This window comes from Anolis sagrei, chromosome 1 (assembly GCF_037176765.1).
Source record: "Anolis sagrei isolate rAnoSag1 chromosome 1, rAnoSag1.mat, whole genome shotgun sequence".
NCBI lineage: Eukaryota > Metazoa > Chordata > Lepidosauria > Squamata > Dactyloidae > Anolis > Anolis sagrei.
Window position 1 is genome coordinate 51680141 of NC_090021.1, and position 23637 is coordinate 51703777.

At 37.4% G+C, this 23637-nt stretch overlaps 1 protein-coding gene across 4 annotated transcripts in view; it reads right to left on the minus strand.

The window, feature by feature from the left end:
* The window catches only part of CRIM1 (cysteine rich transmembrane BMP regulator 1), a 128483-nt gene that overhangs the window by 99590 nt on the left and 5256 nt on the right, over positions 1-23637 (minus strand). For 2 of the 4 annotated variants that reach the window (XM_067464549.1, XM_060777250.2), the window contains exon 2: positions 15394-15564. The exons of the other annotated variants lie outside the window; for them this stretch is intronic. In XM_067464549.1, coding sequence (XP_067320650.1) covers positions 15394-15564 — 171 coding nt within the window. The remainder of the gene's footprint in view (positions 1-15393; positions 15565-23637) is intronic. 4 annotated transcript variants of the gene reach the window in all.

Sequence of the window (23637 nt, forward strand, 5' to 3'; positions counted from 1 at the left end):
TATCTATCTATCTACAGTGTTATATCTTTATCATAAAATAACATCTTTCAAAAGTATCTCTGCATGCTGTCATTTGCAGCATTTGCGTTTCACCTATGCATTCACAGCTGTAGAAAGCCATCCTTTGTAACTAAACACAGCCATAGTCATGAGTTTGTATGAACCACTACAGACCAGATCCTCACTTATCAATACATATCCTTCTCTGAAGTACAACCTACTCAATTAAATACATACACTAATATGTAAAGGGTTTGGGTTGGTACAAATATTTTTAAAATGTGCTCAAAGTATGTTAAACAGCAAGACAGGGTGGATCAATTCTGCTTACTGCATTTACAACTTCTATGCATGTCCAAGTTATATAAGTTCATTCTCTTTTACATATGGCATAAGAAGAGGAATAGGAGGGGGGGAAGCATGTGATAACTTTTAAGTCCAACTTCAGAAGCAGTTCAGCACTCTGTACTGCATCTGAGGCAGGTTTCCACAAATCAAAGAGCTTGCCAAAATGAAACAAATTAGTTTGAAAGGCGTTGCCATATTCCCTTTCTCTGTCCCCCTTCTTTCTTGTTTTCATGCTGCAAGAAACTAACAGAGATACTTTAAAAAACCTTTATATACGATGTTGTACATATGACATGGTGTCTGAAATGCCTTGGTCAATGGTCTTCACCTTGACATGCAATGGGCACTTTGCATGTACAGGTAATTCTATGTCTATATAATCTATACAAAGAAAGACAAACTTACCAGCAGTTCTTTTAAAAGTAGTCTTCCTCTTCCTTCAGCCTACAACTGATTCCTTATACTAAGCGTAATGGCTCCACCTACCAGGAAGCAAAAGAATTGTCAATCAAGAACATCAAATGGTACCAGGTTGCCCACTTTCACCTCAGTTCAAGTTTTCCTTCAGAAAAATAAATATGCTAAATAAAGGAAGTTATTATTAAGTGTAAATTGGAAGAGATGAACCCACTGAGAAAATCCTTTAAAAGTTAGGAGGAAGAAAAAAATTATTAATTAAAGCAGTTTCCAGATATTTTTTGCGTATTTCTATTTCTTATATGCAAAATTACAGTTTACTGTAATAAAAGATATTTATGAAGACATCAAAAGCCTAATGGACTATATGGAAAGGTATGTGTTATGAGAGGGGTGGTAGTAAGAGGAGTTACTTCATTCCTTATTTGAAAAAGCAGAATGCCAGTTACAATGTATTTCATTATAGCTATACATTGTATCTATACTGCAATGTAAAAACATTTTGTTTATGATCAAATGTCTACTCTGGTCAGGGATTCTGGGAGTTGCAGTCCAAAAGACCTGGAGGGCCATAAGTTGAGCAGGCCTGATTGTGAAGCTTTATCTAATACAACTCTTTCTATTCTTAAGTAAATGAGTCCTATGAAAAGGAATGAATGCACAATACAGCATTTCTGCCTTTCAGCTTGTGCAAAATATGGAAAAGATAATAGATCTCTCAATACCTGATTGTATCACTTCACAATAAAGTATAGTTCAGGGCTTCTAGCCAAAACACACCACAGTAGATAATTTTAAGAACACAATATTTACCAGGAGTTTCCACAGTTAGGACTGCACATTCTCAAAATGAGATTTAAAAATCCCAGACATATTTTTTCAATTATTTCTATAAAATAGTATTATAAAGTGTGAAAGTGTTTCAAATTTATCTGTTGTTTTAATATGGTAGCATATTTAATTGTATTTGAATAAATGAGTGCTTCTGTTGTCCCTCCTTTTTTAAAACTACATGTTGACAGTTACCATGGGCTCATTATTACAAGAAAGGCAGAACATAAATAAAACAAGATAATAAAACAATTCTGGATATTGATTTTAAATACTATATATGTAAACTGAACTAAAGGGGAAAGAAATAACAGAAGATCACAATGCCTTCCAAGACATTTTAGATACTGAAATTACAGGTAGTCCTCGGGTTACGAACAAGGTTTGTTCTTAACCTGAATTTGTATACAAGTTGGAATAGGTACATTTGGAAGGGTAACTCCAGCCCCTAACCTTTCCTTTTAACTTTGGATAATATAGGAATGGGTGAAGACCCCTGCAACATTTGTTTTGCTGCCTGTGCCCCTGGTTCAGAAGATTTCACTTCACTTTCTATTCCTGTGACAAATGGATTTTGAAAATGTAAGGTTATCGAAATAAGGATTGGTGATAAAGCTTCAGTGGAGACACTGTTTTTCCATGATAATTCTTACAGGAGTTAATTTCCATTCCTGTCTCACCCTCCCCCTCCCCCCAATTTGTAACTAGGTGTCGGATGTTTGTAACTCAGGGACTGCCTGTATGTGATTTTGCTGCATTTTAAACATGAAAGTTCAAAAAAAAATCTATGCAATGGAAATCCTACTGAACTCAGTGGGATTTTTAACAATAGAAATTAGATAACTACTGCTTTAAGTCAATTTCTTTTTTAAAAAATATATTTTTTTGTGAACGTTTTGAAAATGACCAACTAATCTTAATCAATATTTGATAGTGTTGCAAGCTTGGTGGATAGGGCAATGAAAGGACTTGGCAACTCTAAGAATGCAGTGTTATCCTGATTTCAACAAGTATTATGCCAAGAAATTTCATTATATTATTGTAGATAAGCTGGTAAGACGTGATCTAAACACTACTCTTATTAAGTGATGGACTGAACACATACAGTTCCCACAATGGTTCCTTTTTATCCTGTAGAAAAATTACACAAGAGATGCTGTAGGTTTCTGCTTTTAGCCAGATATTTTTCAATATCCTTACAAATAATGTGGACACGGGGGAAGCTAATCAAATAGGATGGGTAGACTGAATTGGAATTCAACCTCAGAAGATTGGAACAGGGCCAAAACAAATTCCTGCATAGACAGGGTGATCCTTGCCTTGACACAATAAGCATAAAAAGGATCTAGGAATCTCAAAATACCAAAAGCTAAACATGTACCAACATGATGATGGAATAGCAAAAAAGAGATCAACTGAAGTATAGGCTGGTTCAAAATGTAGTGTTAAGATCGAGAGTAGCAACAGCATCATTCCAATGTATGTATGTGTTCAGTTCTGGGCATGGTGGTTTAAGCACAATATCAGAAACCTGGAATATGTCCAGAGCAAGACAAATGAGATAGCAAAGGTTCTGAAAAACAAACTATGAAAAACAGGTTTGGGTAGCCTGAAGAAGAAAAAAAATGAGAGGTGATACAAGAGTCCTCTTCAAGCATGTCAATGCTTATCAAGTGGAAGATGGAGCAAGTTCATTTTCTACTACTTCAGAGGACAGAAGCTAAGCTGACAGTGTTCTGACAGCGCAACAATACTCTTAGAAGATGGAAGACTCTCATTTGTTAGGATAATTTTTTTTAAAAAAAAACAAACAACCCACATCAGTTCAGTGGCCATCTGCTTAGAGATGCTTTAGATGTGACTATTTTGCATTAGCAAAAGGATGGACTAGATGGATTTCCAAGTATTGCTGTTCACTGGTATGTCCCATTATCAATTGGGGGAAAAGTACACAAGAAGGTTCACATGTATTAGGCAACATAATTGCTGTTAATTTAAACATAGTCACCCTGCAAGGTTTTCTACTGCTACCTGCTCAAAACTTAAATCCATCAGAAATTAAAAGTTGAATCTAAACTGCAATCTTTTCAAAAGGTGAACTGTGAAGAGTGACAGGCATAACCCATTCTGAATTATTTACTGCTGACAAGTATGGTATTATCTATTTTGAAAATTTTCATTGTAGCACCTGAATATCCAAAACCTTGCTGCTTCCATTTTTATATGTGTGTGTGTGTGTGTGTGTGTGTGTGTATATATATATATATATATATATAGAGAGAGAGAGAGAGAGAGAGAGAGAGAGAGAGTTTTCATCAATGACAGTTATGCAGAAAATGTCTAGCTCTAATCCAAAGGCTGTAAGATTAATAAGAACAGAATTGCGACTAGATTAGATCAAGTTAGACTAAACTGTTAATTCCCACCAAAATTTATGAGATCCAGTCATAACCAACACATTCTATCAAATGGTCCTAAAGTCGGACTGGCTTGATCTCAATTAAACTAAAAAAGTCTTTAGGTACTTCATTTAAACCAGAAGTTGCACAAAGTCTTCTATAATACAAGTCTAGGATTATTCTTGGATCTCACTTGACTCATATTTCTCCATTTTTGCATCATAATAAATAACCTGAGGGCTCTTTTAAAATTACACAAAACACGCATACACACACACCAAGGACACACTTGTAAACAGTTGAAAGTGTGCATCTTTCAATATTCCTGAAAAAGTGCATTGACATTTCTGAAAGATAATGCTTCAATCTGTTTCTATGCTGCCATAATGAAAATTTCCTCCTTTACTGATGACAGGTTTGAAACTTCACAGAAAGTCCAGTTGTGGGGGAAAAGCGATATAATTTAAGAGTACAGCAGCTTGCAGCTCTTTCTTCAAAAACTGTGTATATTTATAACAATTTAGTTTTATTCAAGGTTATGTATATTTTTGAACACATTTTAAGCTTCGTTATACCCCCCCCCCCCCTCTCCTAATAAGCATTGTACAGAATTCCAATCTGCTGTTGAACTTCCTTTATAATTTTTTAAGATGGGAAAAAGATTTCCCTCTGTCCCACAGAAAGATTTGTAGGGCCACAGATTCTTCTGCACTAGTGCACAACATACTTTTACAAAGGCTGAATTAGGAAACTTGCAGCTATGCATAGTGGATGTTGAAAAAAAAATATTCAGAGCAGATAGCTGTTTAAACAGTACTCCAGCATATGATGGAGGATTTTTAAAAAAATCTTTAACACCTAATGTAATTAGAATATGCATCAGAATAGATGCAAGGAATCCGATTCTGATCAAATCGATGTCACATTTCTTGCTATCAGTTAAGTTTGCCCCAGCACACTTGTTATTTGTGAAGTAAAAAGAACACTGAAAATCTTTAAATACAAATTGGTTTTCAATAATACATCACATAAACAATATGCAAGAAGTCCCACATATAATCCCCAATGTCTCTAGAAAAAGTTTTAAATGACCATTCATTAAACCTGATTAGCACTTACTGAAGTTAATACTGAAGTAAAAAAAATAAGCAGTCTGGCCTTGCATAACTAAATGTGTATAGTGCTATCATTCTTGTATTTGGGGAGCTTCTACCATGGAGATTCAATCTTATTGGAGCACTCCATTCCTAATTGGAATTGGGGTTGTGTGTCATTTTTAGTTATGTTAGCCTCACCAGTTCAAGTGCCTATATTTTTCCTCCTTGCTTTCCCTCCATTATTCTCGGCAAAAAAGATCACATATGAACAACATTTATTTTCGATATAACTTTTTGTTTCCATAGCCTACTGTTATTGGAATGTGCACACTTCCCCACAAGATTTGAAAAGAATAATAAACTATATAAACAAATGAATATGGGCAAACACTAGAAATTGAACCAATTGAGTCTAGTGACTACTTTATGCCATGAGATGATTCAAAATGATAGATCACACTAAATTTTCTTATATTAATTCAGCAGCACTCAGCAGGTCCTAGAAAAGGAGACTAATCAAAATTAGCCATTCAGAGCCTCAGACTGTACTAAAGATACAGTCAGCAACAAAGCCCCAAAACAGCCAATCCTACTTCAATGACACAAGTTTGACTAACGATTGCAAAATTCCCTTGGTGCTCTTCCTAAACAGATATACCACTTTTTGTCTTCACAAGGAGACTGTGGGCGCTTCCAGAAAGGCCCTATATCCCAGGATCTGATCCCAGGTTTTCTGCTTCAAAATTGATTATTTGAGTCTGCACTGCCAGATAATCTTGGATAAACAGAAAACCTAGAATCAGATCCTGGGATATGGGGCTCTGAAAGGGCCCTTCCAAATAGCCATATAACCCAGAATATCAAGGCAGATAATCCACACTGCCATATAAACCAGTTAAGTGTGGATTTTATACAGCTGTGTGGAAGGGGCCAAAGCAGCTTAAATTTCAATACAATTTCAAATCTACAAATATGTGAAATATTGCAATAGAATTAAATATCATGGCTATTCTTTAAAGTAGGCATGGGCCAGCTTGGGCCCTCCTTGTGTTTTGGACTTCCACAATTTCTAATAGCCAGTAGTGCAGTGTTTCTCAACCTTCCTAATGCCACAATCCCTTAATACAGTTCCTTGCGTTGTGGTGACCCCCAACCATAACATTATTTTTTTTTTGCTTCTTTATAACTGTAATTTTTCTACTGTTATGAATCGTCATGTAAATCTCTGATATGCAGGATGTATATCCAACCTCCTGCCATAAGGGAAAAGCACAATCAAGTAAGGTGGCCAGTCAGCCTTTGCAGGCTGAACATCGTGTTGTTCTCGCTGCTGCTGCTTTGGCAAAGGAGGTAGGAGAGGAAGAATGCAGGAAAAGCAACAAAGCACACCTGACAGACGACCATTCACCCTCAACTAAATAATATTAATAATAATTTATAATAATAATAATAATAATAATAGAATCTTAAGGTAGGAGGAGACCTCCAAGGGCCATTCATTCCAACCTCCCTCCTGCCATAAGAGAAAAGCACTATTAAAGCACACCTGACAGATGGCCATAGAGACCTTGCTTAATAATAATGATATTAATAATAATAGGATCCTAGAGTAGTAGACCTCCAAGGGCCATTCATTCCAACATCCTTCCTGCCATAAGGGAAAAGCACAATCAAAGCACTCCTATCAGATGGCCATTCAGCCTCTGCTAATGAAAATAATAATAATAATAATAATAATAATAATAATAATAATAATAATGCTATTAATAATAATAGGATCCTAGAATAGGAGGAGGCCTCTAAGGGCCATCCAGTCCAACCTCCTTCTGCCATAAGGGAAAAACACAATCAAAGCATTCCTGACAGATGGCCATTCAGCCTCTGCTCCTGTTTCTAAAGATAATAATAGTAATAATAATAATAATAATAATAATAGGAAGCTAGAATAGGAGGAGACCTCCAAGGGCCATCCTGTCCAACCTCCTTCTGCTATAAGGGAAAAAGACAATCAAAGCATTCCTGACAGATGGCCATTCAGCCTCTGCTCCTGCTTCTAATAATAATAAAATAATAATAAGAATAACAAGAATAATAATAGGAACCTAGAATAGGAGACCTCCAAGGGCCATCCAGTCCAACCTCCTTCTGCCATAAAGGAAAAGCACAATCAGATGGCCATTCAACTTTTGGGCATTCCAGCTTTGCAGGCTGAACATCGTGTTATTGTCGCTGCTGCCCCTTCACCGCTGCTGTGAAGAGGAGGAAGGAGGGGAAGAGGAGGAGGACAGCGGGTGAGCTCCTAAAGTCCCTTCCCCGCTCACCGGCCACCAGGAGTTGGCAGAAGCAGCATTTTTGGAGCAGCAGCCTTTCTCCTCTCGGCTGCCCTTTCTTCCTCCCCCCCTTCTTCCTGAAAACTGCTGAGGTGGAGGTGGAGGCACGGAGAAGGAGGGAGGGAGGGAGGGAAAGGAAGAGGGAGAAAAGAAAGGGACATAAAAAGGAGAGGAGGAGAAAGGGTGAGAAAAAAGAGAGAGAAAGAAAGAAGAAAGGGAGAAAGATGGAGGGGGAGAAATAAAGAAAAAGAAATGGATATAACAAAAGAGAAGGAGAGGGAAGAGAGAGAAAAGCCGAGAAAGAGAAGGAAAAAGGAGAGGGGGGGGGGGGTATAACGAAGATAGACGTAAACCTTTGGCAGGGTGGACAAGCAATCCCACCGCTGCCACCAGTATAACAAAGATCAACGACAGCTTGGGCAGGGGGGACAAGCAATCCCACCCTCTGCCCTACAGTGTGAAGATGTTAACGTTCAGCTGGACACTACTTTAACGAGGATATATGGCTGTGACAAAGGGGGAAAGACTCTCTTATCCCACCTCAGAAATATTGTTAAGTGACCAACTGATTTAACGTTGTTAATGACCAATGTATTAGGTAGATTCGCCGCCACCACCTCAATTAATGTCTGAGGAAAACATAAGTGTGAATGTGAAATTGGTAAAGTTTGTTTGGTAAAATTGCTTCTTTTGCTGACTGGACTGAAAGTAGTTTTCTTTAGGCTAACTGAAATCTAAGGATTGTGACAGACCGAGGCAGACACCAGTTTAAAGATGAAATTATAAACAGGTTTATTTTAAACTTGGTGAACAAATCAACTCTTCATAAGAGTGGTACAAAAGCGTAATGCTGTAACTGAGGCTTAGCTATTTAGACAAGCAGTCTTTTCTTAAGACTTTAACTTTTGTTTCCTGTGAGTTCCTTGCTTCACACTGGCCCTTACACTGACACAGTGTGTCACTGAGAACAGCCCACTGACTGCCTCACAGAGCAAACCAGGCTTTCCTTCACTGACCCTACTATGTACAGTGACTCAGGAACCTTTGCCTTCCCTATGCTCTAACCCCAAGGCTCGCTTCAAAAGTTTTCCCTGTCTAAATTCCTCTCAGCTCCCTCTTCCTAAAATACTTCTTCACTCTACAATGTTTAAAGCTCTTCTCCCCAGCTTGTCAAAAAAGACACAGACTTTTTCCCCTCTCAAACCTAACTCCTCCCCTGACTGCTCTAGCCAATCAGGAGTCGGCTGACTCCTCCCTCTTGCCTCTTAGCTCTCCTGCCTGTCTCTGAACATGTCAGCTACTGACTTTCCAGGCTTCAGCCTTCCTGGCAAAAGGTTAGATTCACCACAGGGGGCCTCCGGGGTGTATGTGTTTGCTGCGGCTGAAAGAACAAGGAGGAAAGAGGGCCTTGACTGCTCACCCACCCGCGCACCCTTATCGTGAGGGTCAGCTACCTTCCTTTTCTTTTACTGCGGGGGGGGGGGAGGGGATGACAAACTTGTTGCAGGCCGGGAGGTAGCACCAGCAGTGCACAGGGTCAGGTACTCAATGCTGTCCAAGCTTGGAGTGCCTGCCCACTGCCTCCATCTCTACCATGGTGCTCCCAGCTAGCCAAATGCAGCACCAACAAACACTCACGGCACAAACACACCCTCTGCCGGCTTCCCACCAACCCAAGAATGTGCACGGCCATGAGGAGCGTGCTTGGTTGGCCATCAAACTACACCCCACAGAAGGCCCTCTGCAAACCCTGACTCCAAAGTATGAGATGGCACACTACCCTGGAAGTTCCTCTGGTTTCCTTCGGAAGCACTTGATACAGACTGGATGCCTCATCCAAAATAATTGGGATCAGAATGGGGGCGCCTCTCCGTGACTCCTGGCAACTGGAGGGAGCGGGGCCAAAGGAGGCGATGTCACGACCCCTGAAAAATTGCTTCGCGACCACCCCCAGGTTGAGAAACGCTGCCCTAAAGTTTGTTTTGTTGATTCGCTTCTTCCTCTTCTTCAAAGGCTCCTCCGCCTCCTCCTCCAGCCGAAGCAATGGCGGACCTTCGGCGCGTGTCAGTAGAAATGGCTACGCGTGTCACTACTGACACGCGTGTCATAGGTTCGCCATCACGGTTCTAGACAAACACAAAAATAGCATGCAGACCCATATTCTCCTATCACTGAGGTAAAATATGTGAGGATAAAATATGTGGCATTTATAAGGTCAAGCACATGGATTCAAAATACCTCCCACATACTAGCTCAAGGTCTGAGTAGAAACTATATGTCTATCTCACCCATTACACCCATCAAGATTCTGCATTACAAAGTTTTCTAGGGAACTCCTACTATGGAGTTGTCCTCTTCTTTTTTGAAAACACACACACTATTTTGCTTTGAACAGGGTGCTGACAGTTTTCTGGAACCAAGGGGTCACATTGCATATAACTTTTTTTCCAATCTGCCTTCCTGAAAAAAGTTATTTAATCATGCTTATCTACAGATTAGAACACAAAAATGTTGCATTTGTCTTATTCGCTTTTTGCAAAACATCTGCATAAGCTATCATGAAATATAAGGAACAAAAACCTTGTCAAATAACTGTGCCAAGTAATATGAAGACTCAAACCCAGATAGAATGTTAAGCATTTCCTTTGCAACCAATATCCTTTAGTCAAAGGTCAAACAGAATACCTGACATACAGTATTCTTATACACCAAGTGAATATTTTCTTTGGTTTCTGAATATCATGAATGCCCCCATGTAGTATGCTTTGGAGGATTTGCTTTTCAAGAAATTAGTTTGGCTCTGTAAAAGGGATACAAATGATTTTTCTTCAAGAAAATTATAGCCACCCATCTTTAAGTCTTTAGGTTTAAATCCTGAAAATGATTGCCATCTTTTTTTTTAAACAGATTTACCACGAATATTAACACTTTATATAACCATGGATATTAAAACAAATACGATCAAATAGTTTGGAAAGCTGTTTAATGGTTATCATATAATCTATGAAGCTGTGTGATGTTGCAGATAACAAAGTGCCTTTTAACTAGAATACTGATATCACATCAATACAACTCAAACTATTCAGAATATTGCATCATCTATTCTCTTGTTATTATTAGAAAATAAAGTACATAATTTCAAATGTCAGTTTGACTCAAATCACAATAACATTTTCCCTTTTTTTGGATTCCAAGTTTGTTAAATTCATGATGATTCCAGATTCACGCAGCTAAAAATGGGGGGTGGGGGGTGTTTGGAAGCAAAAAAAAAAAAAAAATCTTACAAGAAGCACTCAATGGCAGCTGGGAGCTCTTATGTCAGTGAATCTGCTTCTAGCTATAGCTCATACTTAGAATTATCCAAAGTGCTGAAGCCCTTTTAGGGGTATGATAGCTGGAGTCCCCGGTGGTGCAATGGGTTAAAACCCTGTGCTGGCAGGACTGCTAACCGAAAGGTTAGCAGTTCAAATCCGGGGAGTGGGGTAAGCTCCCACCTATCAGCTCCAGCTTCTCATGCGGGGACATTAGAGAAGCTTCCCACAGGGTGGTAAAAACATCCAGGCATCCCCTGGGCAACATCCTTGCAGACAGCCAATTCTCTCACATCAGAAGCAATTTGCAGTTTCTCGAGTCGCTTGTGACATGAAAAAAAAATCCCATATCTACTCCTTAATGTATCTGGAGTGGACTCACTTCTCTTTCTTCTCAACATGGAAGTCAGCTGCTGCAACCAACAGTATTATAAAACAAAGAGAATCACATTTGTACAAGTTATATATGTATTAGGTTTACACTGACTGTAAATGTATGCTAGTTGAGATGAGCTAAATTACTAAAGAAGTTCGGTACGACATAATTTAAAACTAAATTAAATACAGCACCTGAGTCATTGTGCATGCGTAAGTGCCTCTACCATAAAGCTATTATGTTTCTCTGTGGAGTAAAATCAGCCTCCCATACTGCTTTTCCCATATACATCTTGATAACCTGATGTCACAGATTCTTTTTGGGCAGAGTACATAGTGTTGGTTATGACCTTTAAAGTCTACATGGTTTGGATCCAGGTTACCTGTAGGATGGTCACTTAAGGAATCTTTTCATCTGCCACCACTAGGCTGTGGATTGACTTTCCAGAAGAGATTCAATAGCTAAAAAGCTGTCAAAATTTAATACACGATTAAAGAATTCTCGCTTCTGGCAGGCCTACCTAGTCAATTTAAACAACTGGCTGGTTAGGCCTGCCATAAGAGTAATTCTGCCCTTTCATAATTCAACAATGTCTATTGCAGTAATTCTGACATCATAATCTACGACCACTGTTAACCCTTTAAGCTCCATTCATGTGGTCTACAGAAATTGTGCAGAAACTTCAAAACTTCTGTGGTACATAATGCTAAGTGCTACAATGAGAGTTTTCCCAATGTCTTGCCCTTTAATTTAATATCTAAGATAATTTTGCCTTTAGACATTATTTGATTTCTGTAAACTGAAAGGTGACAACAGAATGCTACACTAACATTGAAAAGGAGTCTCTGATCACTATAGTATTTCTGCTATTGTAATTACAGCTACTTTCCTCCTAGTACTTGGATCAACGTTTGACATTTATTCAGAGATTAGACGAACTGTTAGATTATATTTAAAAAATTAAAATGGGAATAGTATTAGGGAGAGATTGAACAATCACACAAAAATGTGCTTTTCTATTAGAAAAAGGCAAAAACCCAAACTTAAGTTGGCCTGACATAAATGAACAAAACAACTGAAAAAATACATGTTTCAGGACTGTGAGAAATTGAACCTATTATCCCAAATGAGCTGATCTTCATATTTATAATTATATGGAAAGAAAAGAGCTTTCCTCATGCCTTCATAGTAGTGGTATGTACTGATATAGTTGCAAAAGAGCGTAATATAGGATACAATGCTACATATGTTGCCATTAATATGTTGGAGAAAATAGTATTTTTAACAAGTATTAGCTAATCTACAGATCCTCAGCTATCTGCTATGGATTAGTAATTCTGAAGCTTTCAGTAAATTCCCTCTACCATTTTACAACAAAGTGCACGGGGGAAAACAAGGACCCCTTTTGCAAAATAATCAGTGATGTTTATGATGCCATCCTTCACCAACAAGTAGAACTGTATATTTCTGGAGATTCACTTCATACTGATCTATGAACACCAGAGTATATTGTTCATTTTTTCCTCAAAATGTTACTTGCCATTTTCAGAGATGAAAAACGTATGCATATTTGTGCTTCTAAAATTTGTACTGGAAATTATAATGAGATACACCTGTAGCTTCCATTTATATAATAAGTGTGCAAGCTAAAGTTGTATGAGTGTGCAAGCTAAAATTCAACCTAATGTATTGTCGAAGGCTTTCATGGCCAGAATCACTGGGTTGTTGTAGGTTTTCCGGGCTTTATGCTTCTACAACATGGCCGTACAGCCTGAAAACCCTACAATAAAATTCAACTATTTTAGAATACCTAGTTGTACAAGAGTGGAATTGCTCTTCATTTACTCATTGTATGTAACTACTTTGATCTGTTTCCTGATTAATGTTTCACAAACTTTACAGGGAAAAAAGTCTATGCAGCATCACAAATTGATTTGTGACAGCTGGGTGAAAGTATTTTAAAAGAATAAATTCTCAATATAATCATGCATTCACAATGCAAATGCCAAAATACCTGTTCAACCAGTTTCAGAGTTATTTCAAGCTGCAAGAATGCAAAGAGTAAGTTATAATGGCTTTAAAGCCATTCCTTGCAAACAGCAGTGTTCTTACAACTGAAAAAAAAAACTGCAAACAATATCCACAACCTGTACCTGTCTTGTATAGCATACCTTTTTATCCCTACTGTGAATTTTCATTTGGTTCATGTAGGGTTGCTCCCAGGTAATCACACATCACACAGTAGCTTTACAATTCTTCAACTTGGATCTCTCTTAAATTCTCCATTTATCTTTGAAGTTCCCTGTGTACATTTTTAATGACTGTAGTTGGCAGAGACACTAAATATTGAAGTTCTGAGCTGAATGTCCATTCTTGTACACCTAAACCACTAACTGGCTCTAAAATAGGTTTGTGAGAATACACACCTTGCCTGGCTCCTGATTCACAATGCTGATTATTCTTACTCTGCATTTAATTGACTTCAATCCAGTCAAGTTTTACTTTTCACCCACATTTTAGATTTCTTCTAACATTTGTCTCTGAGCATTTTAGATTTCTTCTAACATTTGTGTCCCTTTATCCCTTTCTTGCGCGTACGACACAGGGTACAGGGCAGAGCCTTTCAGTTCCCACTTTATTCCTTGCATATCTTCTTGCAATGAGGTGGATGGAGATAAGCCACCTCTATTGCTTTTCTCCAACAGTATTCAAATTGTCGTTTTGCCATCTGTAATAAAAATCATTTCCAGAAAAACTCTGATCTCATCTTTCCAAATACCTAATGAAGGCACACCATGTCCATCACCAAACTGTGTGGCATTATGCACAATACAGTCCTGCATATTTTATAAATATGCTTGTTTCTATGCCAGATTCAATACATAGACGTGAAAGCCTAGAAAATAAAAACCAGCAAAATCTGTTTTGTCTCAATTTTCCTGAAGTGCAAAACAGCTCACACGTTGTTTTCAGATGTTTAACAAAATGTTTCACAGCAAGGTTTCATGTATTGCTATTTGGCTTTTTTACCACCAAAATTATGTGTAATCACTGAACTTGATATTGGAAAGAAATTTTCAAATTATTTAGAATACAGATCAGCTTTTGATCTGGAAATACACTCCAGAAATAGACATATCATTGGCCCTCAACCACTTATGATACTGTCACTGACTTTTCTTCTGTGTCTGAGAAACCACCATCTTTCAAAGCATGTGGACAAAAAAGACCTTCATTTGGAAATCTATTTACCAGTATGTTTTCCTTTCAAGACACAATCACAAATGTAGTGGTACTTTAAAGACAACTTCACACCTGTTTTTATTTCTGCATGGCAGTATGGACTATGAGTATTTGCAATTTTTCCTAACTAGCACAATAATTTCACTATATAGATTTAAGGTCAAGAAATAGGTATACACAACAACCTTCTCACATAATGGGCTCCCATTATTTATGACTTACTTCACCTTTGACAGTGCATATTTTTCATGTGTAGTGATCTCCATGTAGATATATTCCACGTAACGTTAGACATTTAAAAATGAAACTGAACAACTTACTTCACAATCCTTCTTCTATCAAATTTGAAAGACCTATTACATTTTTCAACTATTTTAACAGCTGAAATATACCGACACTAACACAAGAACATACTATATTCAAAAATTAAAACGTCAATAACTCTATTCTATACTACTCCAGAAAAACATTAACTATAATATACTTTAGGTATTCACAGAGCTATTAAAATGAAGGTGCTCTGACAGACAAATGAAAAATTCACCCAGTAGCTAGTGCATCTAAAATTGACAAAGTAGCATCTAAAAAAGTATCATAGCAGAAAGCAAACCATACCTTAGAATGGAACTACATGAATGTCCCTTCATAAGCTTCTATTTTCCTTGCATAAGAGAAGGAGATGTTTTCCAGTAATAATTTAGAACACATCTATATTTATAAACTGCAGCTTTTATAAGAAATGTCCTTCACGTTTTTCTGTTTTCTTTCAGTTAAAAATAATGGCTGAGTATAAGAGCAGTTGCCTTTTTAATTCAGGATACCCAACCAATCAACATACAGAACACTCATTCACTAACAAGAACAAATAAGCCTTTAATTGCTACAGTAAATCACAAAAAAGAAAAACATCTCTTGCCAACACTATTGCTCAAACTTCTCCTGCAACAAGCTTCTGATTTAAGTATAAAGAACAGCGTCTTAGGTCTTTAAAATGATGTACCATAAATGATTATAAATCAAAACTAGTGAATACAGACTTACCTTCAATCCTTTTTAAAGCTGACAGGCAAGTATCCCGGCTTGGGAACTCAAAGGGATTACTACAGGTCCTAATAGTTTCACATTCGCATTTTCCATTGATTATATTGCAGCCTGTTATGAGGTTTTCATTGCAAGGCTCAAATCCAAGAAGCTGATCATCCCAGTTTTCATCTAAAAACCAAAATGAAATAACTATAATACCAGAAACTCATTGATTTATTTAATATACGAGATTTGTTTCCCCAAACACCTATACAACCAAAATGTACATATTATAGTCATCTTCAGAGAGTTTTTTAAAAATTAAACACTTGACAGTTCATGTTTACAGTGCTATACCACTTCCATGGAACATAAAACCTTGAGAACCTCAGTATTCTCTCTCTTTTTTTTTCAAAAATGCTTCTAACCTGGAACTAGGGAGGACACAAAATCCAAATCTTGGTTGATCCCAATATCCCCACAGAAAATGTCTAAAATGTTCAAAATATATTGTTTTAAATAAAGATATATGCAAATAATGTTGTCACATACAGAAATCTATTACACAATAATACACCACTAACTCCCAGATATCTCAGCCACATAAAAATCAAACTCTGCAAAGTAATAACACACGAAGTAATAAGACACCCACTCCCATGAATCACTGGTGCCTAATATTGGATCAACTTTCACAAATCATTCCATTGTGAAATGTAACAGGATACCACTGTTCTGATGTCAGGACTTACTATTATTTTTAAGAACACCACACACAGAGGGATATAAGAACCCTGGGTTACACTTTCATACCAGGAGAATGCAAACAAACCATAGATGTTTGCTTTACAATTCATTTAGTGCAAGGGTTCTCAAACTTTGTCAGCTGTGGAATCCTTTCTAGAGTAAAAGTTTCTTGTGGAGTCCCAATAAATGTTTCTATACTATATTATGTATAGTATATTATATCGGACATATATGGAGCCCCCTGTGGCACAGCAGGTTAAACCACTGAGCTGCTGAACTTGCTGACCGAAAGGTCGGCAGTTTGTATCTGGGGAGCGGGGTGGGCTCCCGCTGTTAGGAGTTCTAAAACATGCAAATGTGAGATCAGTAGGTATTGCTTCGGCGGGAAGGTAACAGCGCTCCATGCAGTCATGGCGGCCACATGACCTTGGCCGGTTCTTCAGGTTAGAAATGGAGTTGAGAGCCACCCCCCAGAGTTGGACATGGCTAGACTTAATGTCAGGGGAAACCTTTCGCTTTACTATATCAGACATGGACAAACATTTTGACCAAGATAAACTGAACAATATTTCAATGGGGCCATCCAGTCCAATCCACTTCTGTCATGCAAGAAAAGTACAATCAAAGCACCTCTTGGGCAGTGGGAGGAAAATAGGATTTTGGAAGCAAGCAGGGCAAGGGGGAAAGAATCTGGGCAGCAAGGCAGGCAAGGAAAAAAGTTTTTGGGGGCTATGGAAGAGAGGAAAAAAGCTTTTGGGGGTGAGAGGAAGGGGTGAAGAAGGAAAGAGGGAAAGCTTTGAGGGGGAACAGTAAAGACCCTCAGTATGCTTCATGGAGCTCCAAGGGCTCTGCAGAGCACACTTTGAGAATCACTGATTTCGTGTTATCCAAAAGTAGGTGCAGCTGCCACTGGTTTGCTTCCCACTCACTAAACCAGACCATAAAATGAAGAAACAAAACTTAGTCTCTTAACCTGGCTTTTTGGAAGAGAAACAAATTATTACAGCTGATCTACTCATATTTGATCAGTACATAAAACCAACAAGACTAATGAAGTAACATGTTTCTTTGGCTTGTTGTGTCATGCAAACCATCAAGTTTGTTTTCCTGCCTATTTTACATCGCTGACTGTAGTAGTTTCAACAGTAAGTTTCTGTTAATAATGGGCAATAGTCTCTCTTTAAAGCAGCTTACGCAGAAAGCTGTTATTAAATATGGCTAACAGCATTCTACCACAGCAGTCCACAGTGGCTTCCCAATATTGCTGTGGAACCCCACTTAAGTAAAAAAACTAGATTGGGAAGGAGGGGAGTGTGCCTTTCCTTCTTCATGGGTAATGAAGAGGGAGAGGTTTAGAGAACATTTTTATTGAACCACAGGGAGTAATCACAGTTATATAAATCTCAAAATATACTTTAAGATTGACATAAAGATGTAACTGGATGATGATCATGTATACAGGCAGTCCCCGAGTTACAAACATCCAACTTACAAACAACTCATAGTTAAGAACAGGAGTGAGACAATAGGAAATGAGAGAAATCTACCCCTAGGAAGGGAAATTCACTCCTAAAAGAGTTATCATGGGGAAAAAGGTGTCTCCGCTGAAGTTTTATTGCCAATCCTTGTTTCCACAAGCCAAATCTTTCAAAATCAAATTGACAGAGGGACAGAAAATGAGGTGAAATCTTCTGAACAGCAAAACCAACTAACAGGGCTGTTAAATGTACCTGTTCCAACTTATAAATTCAACTTAAGAACAAACCTACTGAATCTATATTGTTCATAATTTGGGGGCTGTCTGTACATTGAATATATTGCTTAACCACAACAATATATTTAGTGTTCTCAACAGTATTTTATGTAATTGTGCCTACAGTGTTGAACATACTTAAGAGTAATTTTCTCATATCAGGTTTCTCTAGACATTTATAAGAAAGAGAGTAATAACTCCAAAGACAAATATACTTTCTCACTTCTAACTCATACACTGTATTACAGAATGGACAGCTCCATTAAGCAATGTGATTGTGGCTCCTGCCCAAAGCTTTTCCCTTGAAAGAGCCTTTACAATTAAGTATGACTTGGATATATAGATTCAGTTGGCATTCTTCATTGACAAATGCTTGCTCAATTACCAAAGCCATTTTTTAAAAAAACATGCACACTTAAAATTTTAAGTAAAATTAAATTCTTCAAACAAATGAGTTCCAAAAACAGGTTGACATATATGGTCGTATCTATCAGTACTTTCCCTCACCAATTTTAATCTCTGAACAACCTAATGCATATTTGCTATGCAGCAGGAACAGAAGCTCCCCCTCTTGCTCTCAATATTCATATACTGGACTCCTTCAGACTGCACCCACAAAAGGTATCAACATTATGAACATTCAAACATCTAGACTATTTGAGAAGAAGAGATGAGAATTGAAAAGCAAACATGGAAAGGTAATTCAAAGTCACCAAAAAAGCATCAGTAGACAATACTTTATCCTATCCTATCTTTATACTTTATCCTATCCTATCTCCACACAAAAATGGACTTACTCAGCATCTGTCAGTATTCATTAGTTTTCAATTACTTTAATTATAAACAAAGTGTTGTGTATGCCTCATCTCTATAAAATAGGGGATGTACAGATTTAACTTGAAGTAAAAGAAGAAACAAATCAAGACCTAGAAATGGTAGGATAAGTTGCTGGAAGTTGTATTCTTTCATGATATAAAAAAGTCCCACTGAAATATCAGAGATAATAAGTACTGTATATTAAAAACAATTGCTAAAGAAGTAAAACTGCATTTTAAAATGGTTCAAAATGACATAAATGTAAGCCGGGAAAGTAGTACTCTAGGCAACATCAAGTACTAGCAATGCATTTCCCAAGACTTCACAGTCACCCACAAAAGCAGTGACTGAGAAATCAAAAGCAAGCAGCAGTTCAATTAAGCAGTCTGCATACTGGAAAACTCTGGTCTGGTAAATGAATCTTACTGGAACAACAACTTAAAAGCAAAACTAGAAACTATTTCATATCATCACCACAAACAGATAAGTATAGAAGGCTCTTCGGCTTTAGATTTATCAAGAAAAACATATTACAAGTAAAAATTCATTATATTCTGTCTAGATTTTAGTGCAATAGTATGCTTAGTTATAAAGAAACTTTGAATATCACGTTTCCCTAATACTTCTTCACACAAAAATATTCCTTCAAAATGAAAAGAAGAATAATGGAAACTCATTACAAGTATCTATTATCTGAAACACTTGGGACCAGAAGTGTTAGGTTTTTTGGGGGGTGGGGGTGGAATACTCTCAAATATGCATACATACATACATAAGATACTTGGAGTTGAAACCCAAGACTAAAGATGAAACTCATTTATGTTTCATATATGAAGCTTATACACATAACCAGAGGGTATACAGTATTTTAATGATTATGTGCATAAAATAAACTTTATGTATACCAAACCACTAGAAAGCAAAAATGTCATTATCTTAGCCACTTAGTCGTCCTGATCCTGAACCAGTGACTGTCAACAGTAATGGACTGAATGAGGGCTAATACATTGATATTAAATCCTGACAAGAAAGGGGTGCTCCTGGTCAGTCGAAAGGCCAATCAGGGTATAGGAATACAACCTGTGCTGTATGGGGCAACTTTCCCCTTGAAAGCATAGGTCCACAGTGTAGGGGTGATCTTGGATTCATTGCTGGCCCTCAAGGCTCAGGTGTCAGCGGTGGCCAGGGCAGGTGGCCTTAAAAGTTGTGTGCAAGTTGTGCCCATACCTTAAGGTGCCAGATCTGGCCTTAGTCACATCCTGCCTGGATTACTGCAGTGCGCTCTATGTGGGGCTACCTTTGAAGAGTGCTCGGAAGCTTCAACTGGTACAAAGAACTACAGCCAGACTGCCAATTGCAGTTCCATACAGGGAGAGAACCACTTCCATGCTATGACAGCTTCACTGGCTCCCAGTTTCCTACCAGGTGAAATGGAATGTGCTGGTTACAACCATTAAAGCCCTAAACTGCTCGGGTCCAGATTACCTGGCCAATTGCTCTTGGTCCCACCCCCTTCACAAGTACGGCTGGTGGGAACGAGATAAAATGTCTTTTGTATAGCTTCTCCTGTCTCTGGAACTCTCTCCCTAGGGAGATCAAAATGGTCCCTCAAAACTGTCATTTAAAAAACAGCTGAAGAACTTTCTGTGCACACAGGCATATGGAGAGGAGGAGATTTAAAATACTTTGAACAAATTGATAAGAAGGAATATGAATTTGGTTTTTAAATGCTTTTAATTTAATCTTTTAAACTCTAAATTTTAAAAGATCTGTTAAAAATGAAATAGTTTTAATGTAAATTTGTTGGTCTGTGTTTAATTGTGTGATTGTTTTTGTCACTTGTGTAATGTGTTTTTGTATATTGCTGGCATCTAATTGCTGCTGTTTTAAGTTGCCCTGAGTCTCCCACGGGGGTTGAGAAGGACGGGGTAGAAATGTTGGAAATAAATAAATAAATAAATAGAGAGTTAAACTGGAGATTCTCCTTCCAGAATACAGCAGAATTCCTCTGAAGCAGGACCACATCTCGATTTGATTTAAACTAAAACCACTTGTTAGGTCAAACAAAAATCGACAATGTAGCTTTAAAATTAATGCATTTCTCCCCAAGCTTTCCTTATAGGGAAAATGCAATAGCAAGGTATAAAGACAACTGAGTGATGAAGATACCTTTTATTTTCATAGTGCCCTTTAGGGGGGAGTGATGAAAAGGTGCCAATGCAGTTTCCTCATGCAGGCATTCAAAACGACCAGAAATGCCACTATAGCAGAGAAAGGGGATAAGGTTGTAAGTGCTTCACTTAAGTGAGACTGAACTCTCAATTTTCACCAGTCTTCTCAGAGAAGAGGATGGTTCCTTTTTAAAAATGAGAGTTAAGTTACAGTACTCATATTGACCCAAAGTAGGGTTTTGTGGGGTTTTTTGGGGGGGGGGGGGGGTTCAATTATTCAACTAAAACTTCTTGACTTATACAGTATGTACAGTAATTTAATGCCTCCTCCCCTTTTGGGATAAAATGTGAAAACAATATACGACTCAATTAATTGTCCCTTACTGCTTCTCTTTCTCAGAAGAATGGTGGTCAGATTTTTTGGAGCATTCATGGCATCTCAGATGGTTTAAGCTTTGGTGCTTGAAAAACACTGGATGAAAAATGTATCTACCTCTGCTAACTGAATCCTCAATGGTATGGATTGTTCATTAAGCCTCATTCCCAATCTTGATGAGCCAATCCCTCTTACTGTCCACCTCAGGTTCATAACTAGGGCACCTGCAGTTCTCAAGATACTGGACTACAATAATGTCAGGTGGAATCTCTTTTCTTGCAGTTTGAATCCACTGCTCCATGACCTAGTCTCCAGGGCAACAAAAAACAAGCTTGTCACCTCCTCAATTGCAAGTATTTAAACATGGAGATCATATCCCCTTCTCAACCTTACCATCTCCAAGTTAAACATAATTAGCTCATGGATCTTGGCTTCCAGACCTTTGATCATTTTGCTGACCCTTCTCTGGACATGTTCCAGCTTGTAAATATTTTTGTGTTCACATGTTTCTCCCTCTGCCTTATACTCTTATCAGCATACTACCATTACTGACTTACATTTCCTTATACAACTGTACCTTCATTCAACATGAAATCACAGGTTTCTTATTCAATAAGCATATCAAACAGAATTTTACATACATTAAATGCAATTGCTGTTGACCTTCAGTATGAATAGTTACTGTTAAGAGTAGTTATATATGAATTAAAGTCTTTCATCAATGTACTTCCTAACTTAAACATCAGTCACATAAAAGTTTTTTAAAAAATTGCTTCATAATTCATCAAGTAGAAACACCAGCATAAAACATTATGTAAAACAAAACCCTAAACATAAGCTGAACAGAAATTGTCCAGTGAGTATGACAAAAAGGCAAACTTCACAACTTTATTACAAAAATTTCAGCATAAATAATGGGCAGAGTTTGAAAATCAAAGGGGTATTCTTGACAATTAGGATGTAATTTTCAGAAATACAACACTTCATTTTAAAAGAATCTCAACAAGTGAGATGGATATTACATTTTCTTTATGTATTATGTGATAGTGGACTTCCCACTTTTTTGTGTATAAGCATAAATAGATTTCAGCAAATTTTATACCCTTGCATGCCACTCCCACTCTTCTAAAGAGTTTTCTTAAATACAGGCCTTTAGAAACTTTTAGTACAGCAAGTAGTTTCCTCACAGCAACCAATTGGAATCTCATAACATCCTTAAGACTACCATTATGCCTGCAATATCAAGGTTTTATTTCCAAATTTACGTATCATACAGTTGAAGAAAGAGGCCAAAAATGCAGAAAAATTATAACACAAATTGCCAGTTTTCTGAATTGGTGACACTATGAAAATGGTATTTTTTTCCTTTTATTTTCTTTTTTTAAAGAAACAACCATAAAACACTTATGGTATGATTTTCTGGGAAAGCTGTAAATGAGATGGGAATATTTTATCTTCATAAAATCTTAAACAGTTGGGTACAGAAAACTTTGGTAAGCAGAATTTCTGAATGAGTTGGGGGGGGGGGGTACACTTGGACTACAGTTGCATTACTAAAGTATCAAACATTTCTGAATACTAAAGTTCTGACACCTGTAAGCAGCACAGAGAGGTTTAAGCTGCAGTAGACTCATTCAGAGTTACAAAATGTTCAATCAGTTTGAATCTATACAATGTCGACACTAGATTATACTTCTCCAGACATATAATAAAAGCTGCTGCATACAAATATGCACTTTCAGATCCAGCAAGAAAAAGCTCCAGACATTTCTATAATACATATTGTGAACCAGAATAGCTACCTTCCCTGGAAATATCCACTATGTTAGTAGACTAAGTACCCCCAATAATGAAAACAGCCACTTCTAGGATTTTGGAGAGAAACTAAAGTCAAATGGGAAAAATGGGTGGAGGGGAGAGATTTTAACAATAAAATGAACCTCACAAAAAGCAGTAAAACCGATCACAAACACCTCCTCATTTAATCAGCAAAACATCCTTTCGCAATTCAATAGCAAGTATAATGCATAAAGAAGTTGTCCTATCACACATTTGAAAACCATAAATGGATTAAAACATGAGTCTTCATAAACTTATATACTTACAATAAAATACAGATGAAACCAATTACCCAATTTACAGCTGAGTTCATTTCACTATTCTATATAGAGAAAAAGTAATTTATCTGATCAAAAGGAAAACAAATCTTATCAGACATACAGTCCACATATATTTGTGACAATTACTACCTGAGTAACAATCAGGTTAAAACTTGCAACTAGGGTGTGTCAATTCCTTAGTGAAAAAATATGAACCTCCTTCAAACATATTGGATGCCAGGTAACCATTATTAATTTAAATGATCATACCATGAAACCAATTTAGAGATGTTGATTTGT